The following is a 13,477-nucleotide window of genomic DNA, read 5'->3' as shown; positions in this document are numbered from 1 at the left end:
ATAAAGATGCAGAACTCTTAGCTCCTCCTGCACCATGCCTGCCTAGCCGATGCTGTGTTCCTGCCTTGTTAATAACTCTGAACCTGTAAGCCAGCCCCAATGAAATGTTGACCTTTATAAGAGCTGCTTTGGTCATGGTGTCTGTTCACAGCAGTGAAACCCTAATGCAGCAGCAGATGCTCTTTAACAGCTGAGCCATCTCTCCAGCCCCAGCTTGTCTGAGCTATGCTACCCATGAACCACATTCCACAGCCCCTTCATTTAAAACATTTATCTAGCCTGGTGCCTAGGCTTTGACCTAGGCAATCTTAAATCTGTAATCCTCCTGCCTCAGCTCCCTAGGTAACTGGGATGACAGGCAGGCCTGGTTTGTTTTTATTTCTTACCAAGACAAGGGTGCTCACTCACTTAGCCCAGAGTTCACAGATTGGGTAGTTGGGCAGCCAGCAAGCTCCTAGGATCCTCTTGTCTCTGTCCTTCCCAGAAGCCCTGAGGTGGGCGTACAGTTGTGTCCAAGTTTTCACATGGGTGCTGGGGAATCAAACTGATCAAGCTAGACAGCAAACTTTACCAGATGAACCCTCTAGCCTGCCCAGCTTAAAAGACGCAGGCACGCTGTGTACAGCATTTCTCAGTCCAGAGTTACTAATGCATATGCTGGAGTCACTAGGGTCCCAGACCCCAAACAAGAGCCTGCCCTCTGTCAATCAGCGCTGCTGGCCAGCTCCCCATCTACTTCTGCTTCCCATCCACTTGGTTGTGAGACACACACAGGCCACAGACTTGGTGTTACTTTCTTTATTTTCCAGTTCAAAGCTACTATCATGGGTTTTCAGAGTTATACAAATGATAGTTACAAAAAATAAAAGACAGAGACACCCAGAGTGAGATGCAAGATGCTGGGGACTCGGCAGAATGGGGTGGCTGGGAAAGGGTCCCCTGAGGTGTACCCCAGGGCTCCCAGAGGACACATCTGGCTTTCTCCCACCCAGGAGCCCCGAGGTGTCTGGGAAGACGGGGAGCACCAATCACAGAGCCAGGGCTGGGGTGGACAGGCAGGAGAGAGGGAGGGAACCCACTAGGGAGGCAGGGACAGGCACCAAGCATCTCCCCCCAAGACCACTCATGGCTACAACCAATAGGGTAGGCTTGCCTAGGGCCCTTTCAACAGTAACATTTTCTTCCAAAAAAACCAAAACAAAACAAAAATACTGATTTGGTCATTTTTCTGCTTCCAGTTAGGTCAGGGGAAAAAGGAATGAGGTGGGGGAGAGCACCACCCCCTCCAGAATGTGCAGGAGCAAGCTGGCAGTGCCACCTAGCTAGCTTTGAGTCAAAGAGCCAGGCCCGAACGGTGCAGGATGGGACAGAGACTGCCTTCCAGCCATGACCCAGAAAAACACTTGTGGGCAAGGGAGGCCATGCTTGGCATCAGCCCCACCTCTAGATGCTGGGGTTAGAGTAGGTGCACCAGAGAAGGGTGGGGGCTTAGGGATGGGGGTCTTCCAGTTACAAGCTCAGGGCAGCTCCCTAGGCCCTGTAGCTTCTCCTAGGCCACTTCCTGGGGGAAATAAGGCTCAGAGTTGACTGAGGTCAGAAGAAAGGAGTCAGAGTGCCCCATGAAAATAAGGGTACAGAGGGAACCGGAGTCCCTCCTGGGGACAGTGTGCAGCCACCGACCCACGGGGAGCAGAGTCAGGGAGAAGGGGTCCACAGAGGAGGGCGGGCAAGGGCACCGTTTTCTCTCGGGTTTCCAGTTTGAAAGGCAAGGGGCTTGCCACCTGCTGCAGGGCCACCCGGTGAGTAAGGATAACAGGAGGGACTGGACAAGCGGCCTGCAGAGGGCAGGTGGCCCTAGTACTCCCAGAGTGAGGCGGGGTCAATAGTCTCCGCGCAGGCCTTCAGGACCCCGGCGTGGTCCCCCTTCAGGTAGCGGCCGCCCACCTTGATAGCCACCTTATTGTAGTCACAGAACTCAAGGAAGAAATCCACAGGGGTATCGCTGCTGCTGGTGACCGAGGAATCACTACCCACCGTCCAGTACTTGCCCGTGGAGTCTGGGGAGAGAGACTACATGTCAAGCTCCCAGCCCACTTCTTCAGTCCCCAAAAGGATTAACAGTCCCTCCAACTGTCGGCTCCCAGGACTGAGTGGGCTTAGCAGAAACTGAGGCAGGAGGATTACCTAGATTCAAGGCCATCCTGGGAAATTTACTGACATGTCTTCTCAAACTAAAAAAATAAGAAGACTAGGGCTGGGCATGGTGGCACATGCCTTTAAATCCAACATGTGGGAGGCAGAGACAGGTACATCTGTGAGTTTAAGGGCAACCTGGTCTCAAAGTGAGTCCTGAGACAGCTAGGGGCACAATGAAACAAAACAAACAAACAAAAGAGGGATGTCTATCAGCAGAACTCCTGCCTAGAATCCCCCAGTGAGGGGCTGGGGTGTGGCTCAGTGGTAGAGCCCCTGCCTAGAATCCCCAGTGAGGGGCTGGGGTGTGGCTCAGTGGTAGAGCCCCTGCCTAGAATCCCCCAGTGAGGGGCTGGGGTGTGGCTCAGTGGTAGAGCCCTTAACTAGAATCTCCCAGTGAGGGGCTGGGGTGTGGTTCAGTGGTAGAGCCCCTGCCTAGAATCCCCCAGTGAGGGGCTGCGGTGTGGCTCAGTGGTAGAGCCCCTGCCTAGAATCCCCAGTGAGGGGCTGGGTGTGGCTCAGTGGTAGAGCCCCTGCCTAGAATCCCCAGTGAGGGGCTGGGGTGTGGCTCTGATTCTGACTTGACAACTCTGGATTGTTGGTGTCTGCTTCCCACCTTCTCTGTCTGACAAGGATGGGCCGGGAAAGTTCTCTCTGTAGACAAGGGGGGAAGGGGCCACCCCGAGCAGCCATAGGATGCCCGTTCCTCAATGGTGACCTTGAATGGCCATGAGCATCTCCACCCTGAAAACCTACCTTTGATGTTGTAGGCGCCATCATTGAATTCCAGCTGAAAGACGTCGTAACTAGAGCGGTTGGCGTCCAGAGTGCCCGTGACCTTGCGGCAGCCAATGAACCCGTGCTCCCCACGGAACACGATAATGGGGCGGTTGATCAGCTTCATGAGGAAGAGTTCTGAGTCCCCTGTCACAGGGAAAAGGGGCCACTGAGCTTCACAGCAACAAGGACAGGCCAGCCAGGAATGTGAGATACCAAGAAGCTAAGGGTTACAAGCCGGCAGCCTGAGGCGCACGGCTTATGGGGATGCCCTGCACCCACAGGGAGGGTCAGGGGGGACTGATGGCTGGCCATGGGGTAACTGACCCTCGAGGGCACTAGGGAAACAGGCTTAGGGTACGTGTCCCAGTGTGGCTACCTGCTGTCTCCACGGAGGCGGCCAGCTGGCCGTTTTTCTTGGCGGTCACAAACTTGCCATTGGACGCTCTCAGAGTGATCCGACGGTCACACCACTCGATGTCAAAGTAGCAGCTGGCGTTCCTAAGGAAGAGAAGAGGGGCTGGCAATGTGGGGGTATCAAGCAGGCCGCCCAGTCCCGGGAGAAGTGGCAGGCCGTGCGGTTGAGGGGTGCAGTGTCACTCACTTGGTGGATGCCGTGGACTGCACACCCCCGGTCGCTGTCAGCGTCCAGTACTTGCCCGTGTGGGTGCGGAAGGCACACTTTCTGGTGTCCCGGTCGATCTCCAACTGGAAGGTCTCCTGATCGGTCTCTTCGTCCTGATTGGCCGACAAATCCATTCCTGCAGAGAGACCCGAGCCAATCAGATCACCGCACGACCCCATCCCACCCATATCCCATCCAGGATACCACAGGACAGTGGGCTTAGATCCCTCAGTGGTGATCCTGGCTGACCAGGCTGGCAGGTCAGCAGCCAAGGCTAGCCAGGATCTCACCACTCAGGAAACTGAAATGGCAGGCTAGCTGAGTTCTGGGACCCCCAGGCTACCAAGTAAGACTCTGACTCAAAAGAAAAAAGAAAAAAAAAAAAAAAAAAAAAAAAAAAAAAAACCAGGAGAGGGCATTGAAGAGATGGTTGGCTATAAAGTATTAAATTCAGATTGCTAGGAATTCTGTAAAAGCCAAGCGTGGTGGCATGAGCCGATAATCCCTTCACTGTCACAGGGAAGCCAAAACAGAAGAGCCCGGAGCTCAGTGACCAACCAGATTAGCTGAATCACCGAGTCCAGGCCACCCAGTGATTCTTGTCTCAAAGTAGAGAGCAGACATTCAGGAGACAGAGGCAGGTCGATCTCCGTTGTGAGTTCAAGGCCAGCATAGTCTACACAGTGAGTTCTAGGACAGCCAGGGCTACATAGGTGTAGACTGTTCTGTAGCTTGTATTTTGATGTTAATTTCACTTCTACAAGAAGGGCAGCCTAGTCCCGTACCTTCTCATTTTAATTAGTAAAATGAAGACGAGAGCCGGTGATTGGGCAGGGGAAGGGAGGTGGAGAGAGAGGGTCAGGTCAGAGGACAGGGGGGGGACAGAGAAAGAGCTCTAAAATGGACATCAGGAAGGATGAGTTGGATCCAAGTGGGCTTAACTGGCGTTAGGTAGCTATGAACATTTTAAGGATTTTATAGTATTATATCTCATATAGAAGGACAGTTTGTATCTTTGTCATTATGATATACTCTTATTGTGTAGAGGGTTTGTGGATTGAGAATTGAATATATAAACCTGTATGAAAAGCTACGGGGCCTTAGAGTTGTGTTTGTGTTGGGATTTGGGGTAAAGAAACACCCCACAATGGCGGCAGTCGGACAGGAGGAGTGAACCGAGCAAACCCCCAGGTGCAGATGGAGTGAGACCTTGGGGGCGGCTTGGGCCGAGCGACAGAGCCGTGAGGCTGCGGGGCAGATAAAGAGACAAGTCGAACCATATTTTAATAGTTACTGCAACACATAGGGAGACTCGTTTCTTTCCTTCCTTTCTTATTGCTTTTTGAGGGTTTCCTGTGTAGCCCTGGCCCTCCTGGAATTCAGAGATCTACCTGCCTGTTAATGCTGGACTGGAATGTGAGGTCACCTCAGCTCAGCTAGACTCCATCCTTGCCCCCGCCCCTCCCCCAAAAGCATGTAGAATGACCAAAGAAGACACATGATACTGGTCTTTGACTGCCATATTAGGGGTATACACATAAACAATAAAATAGGATGTGCCAGGCAGGGATGCATAAGACTGCAAAAAATCTGGGAATTTAGCTCAGTGGAAGGTTTCTTCTAGTGCCCAAAATGACAAGGGGGAAAGGGAGAGGGGAGGAAGGAAGCCTTCAGACTTCAAAACGAACCACCCACAACAATGTTCTAAGGCCAAGCAGGAGAATTCTCCCGTGGCCCCGGATCGGGTCTTAAAGATCGGTTCCAGTTAGGCAACGCTGACGTTATGTAAGGAATGGCCTGGTTTTGTAGCTACATATGGAGGTGTTTCCGGATAAGACGCCCCAGTGTCGGGAATTTGCTTTAAATACACCAAATCCATTGAATAAACACACAGATGGAGCTGGTTCGGCAAAATGTCACATGGCAGGTGCTGGTAAAAGGGGGTTTGTTACCCGCTTCCTGGAGTGGGTATGTGTGAAAGGAGAATAAAGTAAGAGCCACGCATGGCGACCCACGCCTGTTATACCAGCACTCCGCAGGCCGACGTCAGCCTCGGTGATGAGAGCCCTGGCTGTAACTCGGGTGGTGGAGTCCTGGGGTCCGTCTCAGAACTCCGTAACAGACTGTGGCAGAGCGGGCCTGCAATCCTGGTACTTGGCGACCAGAGGTAGGAAGATCGTAAGTTCAAAGCCAGCCCGAGCTACATGAGACCCGGCCCCACACAGGCACTCCTGTGCACGCACGAATTCTCGAGTCCGTGCGCGTCCTAGGACCAACAGGGCAGGGGAGAACTGATTCCAACTTCCAGAGGGAATCTCATTTCAGTTTGGGTGAGTTTGAGGTCACCTTGGTCTACAAGATGAGTTCAAGGCCAGCCAGAGTTATATTAGAATAAATAAAATAGAGGAGCTAAAAATATAGCTCAGTTTAAAGTATTGGCCCAGCATGGTGGAAGGGCCTGGATTCTACCCCAGTACCAAACACACACACACACACACACACACACACGCACATACCACAAGTTCCTTTAGAAAATTCAGAAAAGCATAAGAGTGAAGTCATACTTTATCCCTGCCCCCACCAGGCACAAACACTGAATGCTGACGGAACCTTCCAGCATTTCCCTGTGTATGGTGGCCACATCCAGACATTGAGTCTCCCTCCTCCTTTCCCTCTCTCTTATTTATTTTCTTTAATTTTTAGAAAGACTTCTTGTATTTTACATGCTATGCATGAACGTTTTGGCTTTGTGTATGTATGTGCACCACATATGTGCCTGGTGCTCTCAGAGGTCAGATCTGGAACTGTGTGAGCCACTGAGTGCTGGACCTCTCTCTGCATGAACAAGTGTTCCAGAGCTAAACACAGTCCCAGCACTTGGAACACAGGAGCAGGCTGATCTGAGTTCAAGGCCAGCCTGGCCTATAGGTGAGTTCTAATGTAGCCAAGACCCTGTCCCAAAAACCCAAAAAGGGGGGGAAAAAACAAAAAACAAATTGTCTGTCCTCCTTTTTGTTTTTTTAAAGATGTATTTATTTATTTTATGTATATAAGTACATACACTGTTGTCCTCCTCAAACACGCCAGAGGAGAGCATTGAATCCCATCACAAATTGTGAGCCACCATGTGGTTGCTGAGATTTGAACTCAGGACCAGTGCTCTTAACCGCTGAGCCATCTCTCCAGCCTGTTTTGTTTTGAGACAGGTTGTCCCACTGTACATCCCCATCTATCTTTGATCTCAGAGATTCAGCTGTCTCTGCCTCCTGGGTGCTGGAATTACAGGTTTGTGCCCCAAGCATGGCTCACTAACTTCTTACTACATAGTAACACTACAAGGCCACATGACCTTGCTGAGCTCTCCAGGGCCTGCTTGGTGGCCCTGTTTTGCATAGTGACTTTGACTCCACCTAGGAGTGAGATATTGGTTCCTAACAAGATACACTCTTTGTTTCAAGGAGCCTGGATTCTAAGAATGTCCTCAGCATGGACACAGTACACACTGTGGGTCCCACAGCTGTCCTTAGGCACCCTTAGGAAGCAGCACCTAGTAGGGATGGTAGACGTTCCCTTCAACCTTGCCCCTAGGAACCATCCTTAGTTGACTGTCACTAAGAATGTGCCACCCCGACCCAATCATTTCTCACCTCTACCTCACAAAGCAGATGAGGGTAATGGTGGCAGGCCTTGGCCCAAGGTCACAGCAAGACCAAGGGGTTCCTTGGCTTTGGGAGTGGGAATGGACAGATGTCTGGCCATGTCTCAGCTCTACTTCTAGATGTATGGGGGACCCACTATGGAAGCAGACATGGCTTCCATGGTGGTTCCCCAGGACCCTGACCCAGTTCCTCCACAGGACCTACCACTGAAGTTTGGAGGAGCGTGGGAAGGCCATCTCAGGCTAGGCAGCCACGCCAGGACCACAGCTCTGGGCTGGAGTCTGCTCAGCCTCCTCAGACAGAAACTGGCTCTCATGCCCCGACCCACACTATGGATGGCTAAATATTAAGGAGACAGTTAGCCACATGTATGCAGGGTGTCACCCACTGTCCCCTCTGCCTGTAATTAAGCTGCCACATGCAGGGACAGCTGAGTCAGCACAGCATACTGGACAGAACAGCCACACTCTGTGCCAGAGAGCCTAAGTGACCCCATCTGATCCAATTGTGCCCATGAGGGTAATGGGACAGTCAGGGAAAGCCAGCATTGGGACCACAGTGAATCCCAATCCCCGACTTGGGCCCTTGTCACCAAGCCTCCAGAATTCCTTTTAAGACCCCCAATTGTTTGAAAGAGAAAATGGACTTCCTTCCACAAGTTGTTCTCTGAGCTTCATGTGGGTGTTGGGGCCTATGCCTACACACACACACACACACACACACACACACACACACTGATAAAGGTAATTAGATAAAAATTTATTTTTAAAAAAGAAAAAAAAAGCTGGTTTGGGGGGAGTGGTTCAGTGATTGAGCATTTGCCCAAAGTCCCCCAGTGAGGGGCTGGGGTGTGGCTCAGTGGTAGAGCCCCTGCCTAGAATCCCCCAGTGAGGGGCTGGGGTGTGGCTCAGTGGGAGAGCCGCTGCCTAGAGTCCCCCAGTGAGGGGCTGGGGTGTGGCTCAGTGGAGCCCTGCGGGTCATGCACAAAGCCTCAGGTTTTACCCTCACATTCCCACAAATAAAGAGAAGCCCCACCAACAGACGGTGACACAGGTCATAGCCCCACCAACAGACGGTGACACAGGTCGTTAATCCCAGCACTGGAGGCCAGCCTGTTCTACATAGGGAGTTCCAGAGCAGCCAGGGCTACAGAGAAACCCTGTCCGAAAACGAGAAAAGAAAAGCCCTTCCCAGCTATTCCAGCATCCAAGAAAGAGCATCAAGAGGAGGCCAGAAACCAACCATAAGTGGTGACCCATGCCTGTCATCCCAGCACCCAGGAGACAGAGGCAGGAGAATGGAGAGTTGAAAGCCAGATGGGCTCAAGACAACAACTAAAAATAAGGTGGGCGGGGTAAAGGACTCAGCGCTTCCCAGCATGCTAGCTTCCCTCACACAAAGGGGAGGCCCTGGCCCAAGACATCATGGGCACCGAGTGCTGTGGACACACACCAGCCTCACCCTCCCAGTACCAGGAGAGCCTGGTGCATCCATTTTTTGATAAATAGGCCATGGGGCACCAAAGGTGGACTCCAAATACCCTTAGGTTAATGCATTCTCTCTCTGCCTCAGTTTCCCTCCCTTGCCAAAAAGGATCTCCTCTCAGTTCTGTTGGGATGGTGAAAGGATGTGAAAGCCTGTTGTCAAGGAAACGCTGGGCCCTCCCACATCAGCAGGAAAGGGAAGTTAGCCCCCTTCCTGAATGGGCCCTCTACAGCTCAGCCAGGGGGAAAGGCCCCACTTGGCCTTGGAATCACATTGGAGCTGCGTTGCTATGGTAACAGGTTTTCTGTGGGATTTTTTTTTTTTTTTTTTTTTTTTTTTTTTTGCAGTAGCAGCACAGAAAACCTGAGTCACCGGCTCCTAGGAGCCCACGGAGGGGGCGTGGCTGTCTTCCAGCTTCCTAGGAGTCTGTGTGGTGACTCAGAGGGTCCTTCAACTCACAACCCCCTTCTTGGGTTTAGCTGTTTGCCAGATTCCCTTGAATTGTTCTAAATAAGCAATCCCCACAACCCAGAAGAAGGTTTATCTTAGAATCCTCCAGGACTCCCAAAGTCGTACAGTTCCCAAAACCAAGCCATTCCTTGCCCCAAGAGGGGAGCTGTCAGCCCACAAAGCCCAGCCTCACCTGTCATTCTTTTGCCAGACACCCTAGAAGTGATGGGGACAAAATCCTTTGAAAGCATACTCGGGGATTAGAGCCCAACATGTAAACCAGGATGGGCAGTGTGGGGAGATCCAGCACAGGGTCTCCTTGAGCCAGCAGGGGCTTGTGAGAGTCAGGAGGAGCAAAGAGGAAAAGACCCTCCCCCCATCCTGCTCTCCACCTCCCAGGAACAGAGCCTGTCTCAAAGTACCTTTGTGTTTTACAGATGGGGAAACTGAGGCCAGGGAGCAGGAAGCGGCAAATCTGCATGGCTGATTCACAGCCTCAGATTGCGGCTTCCCTCCCCCTATTCCTGGCTGGCAGTCCTCAACACGTGTTTCCCGAAGCCCAGCCCCGCCTCCCTGCCACGCAGGCCAGCCCAAAATGGCCTCCCCGGCACACCCACCCAGCAGCTAACCCTCAAAAAGTCCGGGGAGGACTCGGCTGACATGGGAATGAGACTTAGACCCAGACATTTGAGGGCAGAAGAGGTCTAACTGTGACCCCAGGTTCCCTTCAGATCCTCATCCCTCCAACTCCTTCCATTTCCGCCCCCTCTTGCCGCATCAGTGTGAATCATGCACAATCATGGCACCCTCAGAGAAGGGTACCTGTCCAGGCTCGCAAAACACACCCTCTAGCTTCTTCCAGACCCCAAGGGCCTAAGTCACCTGTGCCCGTCTAACTTTCCCCAGGGCACAAGCCTTGGACACAGCTCTGTAAGCAGAGAGGTTGTCTCTCCAGGCTGGAGTACACGGCAATCCTCCGGTTCCAAAGCCCAACCTTCCTCCTAGATATGCAGGGCTTCTCCATCTGTGCCTCCATGCCTCAGGGTCTTTGCTGTGCCCCGCGCCTGCAAGATCAGTCCAGAAATTTGGTGCATGCTAATTTCTATTCACTCTCCTGGGGTAGCTCCCGGGTCCTCAGAAATGACCCCAGATCCTTAGAATCGACCACCCCATCCTGAACCCCCAACCTTTTGCTTTACAGGCTAAGCACATTCCCAAGAGACGTTTACCAGTGTTTGCTAAACAGGTGGGAACTCTGACCCCCTCGCCCAGCATTGTGAAACAAGAGAAGCTATGGCTCACTGGTGTGTGTGTGTGTGTGTGTGTGTGTGTGTGTAAAATGAGAGACGTTTTGGAATCAAGTACACACAGTTAAATATGTTGCTGACTTACAGTGTAACAGTAAGCAAATGGTAGCACCTTTCCGAACGCTAATTCAGCCAAACTCAGGCAGGCCCCACCCAAGGCTTTGCCCTCTACATTGGGGGAGGGGTCTTTCTCTCCACAGACTGGCTCCCACCCAGCTATCTCCAAAGCCTAGGGTCCAACTTTCCAACCAAGGAAGCGAGGTTCTCACAAGGCCCAGCCAGCAAGCAGCAAAGACCCTTTGGAAAGTAGAGGGTACGCCAGGAAGGAGGCGCCTACTTTGTGCCGTGCCCATGCTGGTCGGAAATGGCCTGCCGGCCTGCTGGAGACCCTGGATGGGGAACAGATAGAGTTGCAAACGATTCCCAGCCAGAAAGGCCTTGGGGACCGATTCACTCGAGAGTAGAGAGGCTTTTGGAGGGACACTCCGCCGAGTGCAGAACCGCAAGGCGCGCACCCGAGGGCAGGAAGGGCGCCTGGCGTGCAGCCACCCGCGCCACGCCGCCTGCCAGCCAGGGTGCGAAGGAAGAGCCAGGCCGCTTCATTCCGCGCCTCCTCAATGAACCCTGGACCAGGGACAACGCCTGGAGGGCTGGGGGTGGCTCCTCCGCTGAGGGACCCGCCTTAGCCGATCCCCTCCCCCAGCTCCGCCGCATCTGGTTTTCCCATCTGCAGAGCCTTAGCAGGACAAAGGGGACGAGGGAGGGCCCAGCCGTGGCGACCCGCCCCCCTGCTCACAAAGGCCGCGGCCCGGAGCGCCAGGCCTGGGTGAGGGGAGGAGAGGTGGGGGAGGGGAAGCCCCTTCGGACACCCCCCACCAGTCGCAGGGCCGACCCCGCCCGGCACACCCCGCCGGGATCAAAAGCCCCTCCAACCACTTCTATCTCGCTAGTTAAGGCAGGGAGGGCAGGGGTGACTGTCCCCTGGCCCTCCAGCCAAAGGCCCGCGAAACGGGAGAGGACGCACGAGGAAATGAACAAGGGGGGGGGTGGGGAGAACCCTTCCTCTCCGAGACCTGGGACAGCCTATCCTAGAGGATCAGCTCACGAATGGGGACGGCTCAGTCTGGAAAGGAAGAGGAAACATAAGGTCTAAGCTAGGTCTAGGGAGCCCCACGCCCCCAGCCGGGGGTGGGGGAGGTGGACAGTTTTGCTTTAGGATGTGCTAGACTGTACGCCCCTCCCCACGTTACCTTCTCCCAGCAGAAGAAGCCCACGTCCGGGACAGAGGGGTGGTACATGCCTTTAATCTCAGCACAAGAGACAGAGGCAGGAAGATTTCTGAGAGTTCCGGGCCAGCCCGGTCTACATAACGAGTTCCAGGATAGCCAGAGCGATATAGTGAGCCCAGATCTTTCAAAATAGAAGCCCACCTCCCCACGACGGAGCCCAGTGGCCTGTGCGCCTAGAGGGAGCCCAGGAGGAGACTGGGAAACAGAAGGATGCAGGAGTGCAGAGATGCTTTTGTGCACTGGGTCGGGACCCAAGGGAGGGGACGTGTCCCCAACTCACCCTGGCGCGTGGACACGTTCCTCTCGTTGGCCGCCTGCAGCACCACCTGAGCGCAGCTCTGTTCCAGGGCGAAGAGCTCATCTTTGCCCACCTTGGTGGCCTTGCCGGCCTTGAGGGTGCCGCTGGGCCCGGACGGAGCCAGGTAGCGACCTTCGCAGTCGCGAAAGGCCACCTTGCCGGAGCGGAACTCCAGCGTGAAGCCCGTGGCCGGCTCGGGCCGCGCCACAAGGCGCCCGTCGTGGCGCAGGAAGCGGTGGTCCGACGTCTGTACGCTGTAGCGCTGGTCCTGGAAGGCCAAGGTGATGAGCGAGTCGACGCCCCAAGGCACGTCGCGGTCTACCGCGATCTCGTCGGCCGGTCGCGCGCTCAGATGCGCGTAGCGCTTGCGGGTGACGCTGTAGATGTTGACCTGAGGGTGCATGGCGATGTGCACGCTCCACTTCTCCGCCGGCGACACGCTCTGCGCGAAGCAGGACAGGCGGTCCTCGGTGCCACCGAAGTAGCGCCGGTGCGCCTCGGACTGCAGCGACCAGCGGCCGTCGTCGTGCGCCACGACGAGGAAGCGGCAGTCGCCGTCGGGCACCTCGCGTTCGCAGGTCACGTTGCCGTCCTTGTCGGCGGCCAGGTAGCGACCCAGGTGGCTGCGCAGACACACGGCCGCGCTGCCCGCCTCATCGGGAGGTTGCTCCAGCGTCCAGATCTGCTTCTTCTTCAAGCTACTAGCCGATGCGTTCACCTTGAACCCGAACGCCTCGGCTGTCAGGTACTTGTTGCCGCAGCTGATGAGCCCGAACTGGATCTGTACAGCCTCAGCCGTGCCGTTGGCGGTCATGGTGGCGGAGGGCGGCCGGGTGGCCCCGGGAGCTTGGGTGACTGTGCCCGACCTCCTTTGTTCTGCACGGCTTAGCCCGCTGCAGCTCTCCACAAAGCCAGCTCGGCGGCGGCGCCCGTGGGTTTTATAAGCTGATGACGTCACCGTGTTAGGCCACGCCTCTAGCCGGGCCTGCTAGGGGAGGGGGCTCTGCAGCGGGCGCCGGAGTTCCGGCGCTTTCCCTGCGGGTTTTTCTAGGGGTTTAAGACGGGGTCTCACTCTGTAGCCCAGACTAGGCTTGAAGTATATGTGAGGTTCAGGCAGGACTCGAACTCAGAGCAATCCCTTCTGCCTCTGGCCTATTCGTGTTTGCTAGTCCATTTGCTTCACAGTCGTTCTCTGAAGTAGTTGGATGATTTCCAACTTTCTCCTGCTCTCCGAGGCCACCCTGAAGTACCCCACCTCCCAAATCCAGTCGAGGGGAAGGACCAGATTTAAGGTAATGATCCGTTCGGGATAGAGGGAGGGTCCCGGGTATACCAGGAAGTAGCCTTCGTTCCTCAAGTTCCTTGAAGAGGCCAAAGACACCAGAAGATGTCGG

The 13,477-nt window shown here is 54.5% G+C and overlaps 1 protein-coding gene across 1 annotated transcript; it reads right to left on the bottom strand.

Annotated features, from left to right (window-relative positions):
* Positions 1 to 810: 810 nt before the first annotated feature.
* On the bottom strand, positions 811 to 12,977 carry FSCN1 (fascin actin-bundling protein 1). The gene is made up of 5 exons (XM_080940548.1): positions 12,066 to 12,977; positions 3,575 to 3,731; positions 3,350 to 3,471; positions 2,950 to 3,117; positions 811 to 2,057 (listed from the first exon to the last, which is right to left on the bottom strand). The coding sequence occupies exons 1-5, from the start codon at positions 12,895 to 12,897 to the stop codon at positions 1,855 to 1,857; spliced, it is 1,482 nt and encodes a 493-aa protein (XP_080796674.1). The 5' UTR covers positions 12,898 to 12,977; the 3' UTR covers positions 811 to 1,854.
* Between the last annotated feature and the right edge of the window lie 500 nt (positions 12,978 to 13,477).

The sequence above is a fragment of the Micromys minutus genome (assembly GCF_963924665.1).
Source record: "Micromys minutus genome assembly, chromosome: 29".
NCBI lineage: Eukaryota > Metazoa > Chordata > Mammalia > Rodentia > Muridae > Micromys > Micromys minutus.
Note: the sequence above shows the minus strand (reverse complement) of the source record. Positions and strands in the feature narration are given on the sequence as shown.

Bases quoted from the DNA above. Each gene is read 5' to 3' on its own strand.
- FSCN1 (XM_080940548.1), bottom strand. From the start codon at position 12,897: ATGACCGCCAACGGCACGGCTGAGGCTGTACAGATCCAGTTCGGGCTC. The intron at 3,472-3,574 runs GTGAGTGACACT...TCTCTTCCTTAG, and splicing joins CAGTCCACGGCATCCACCAA to GAACGCCAGCTGCTACTTTG. The intron at 3,118-3,349 runs GTAGCCACACTG...TCCCTGTGACAG, and splicing joins CGCCTCCGTGGAGACAGCAG to GGGACTCAGAACTCTTCCTC.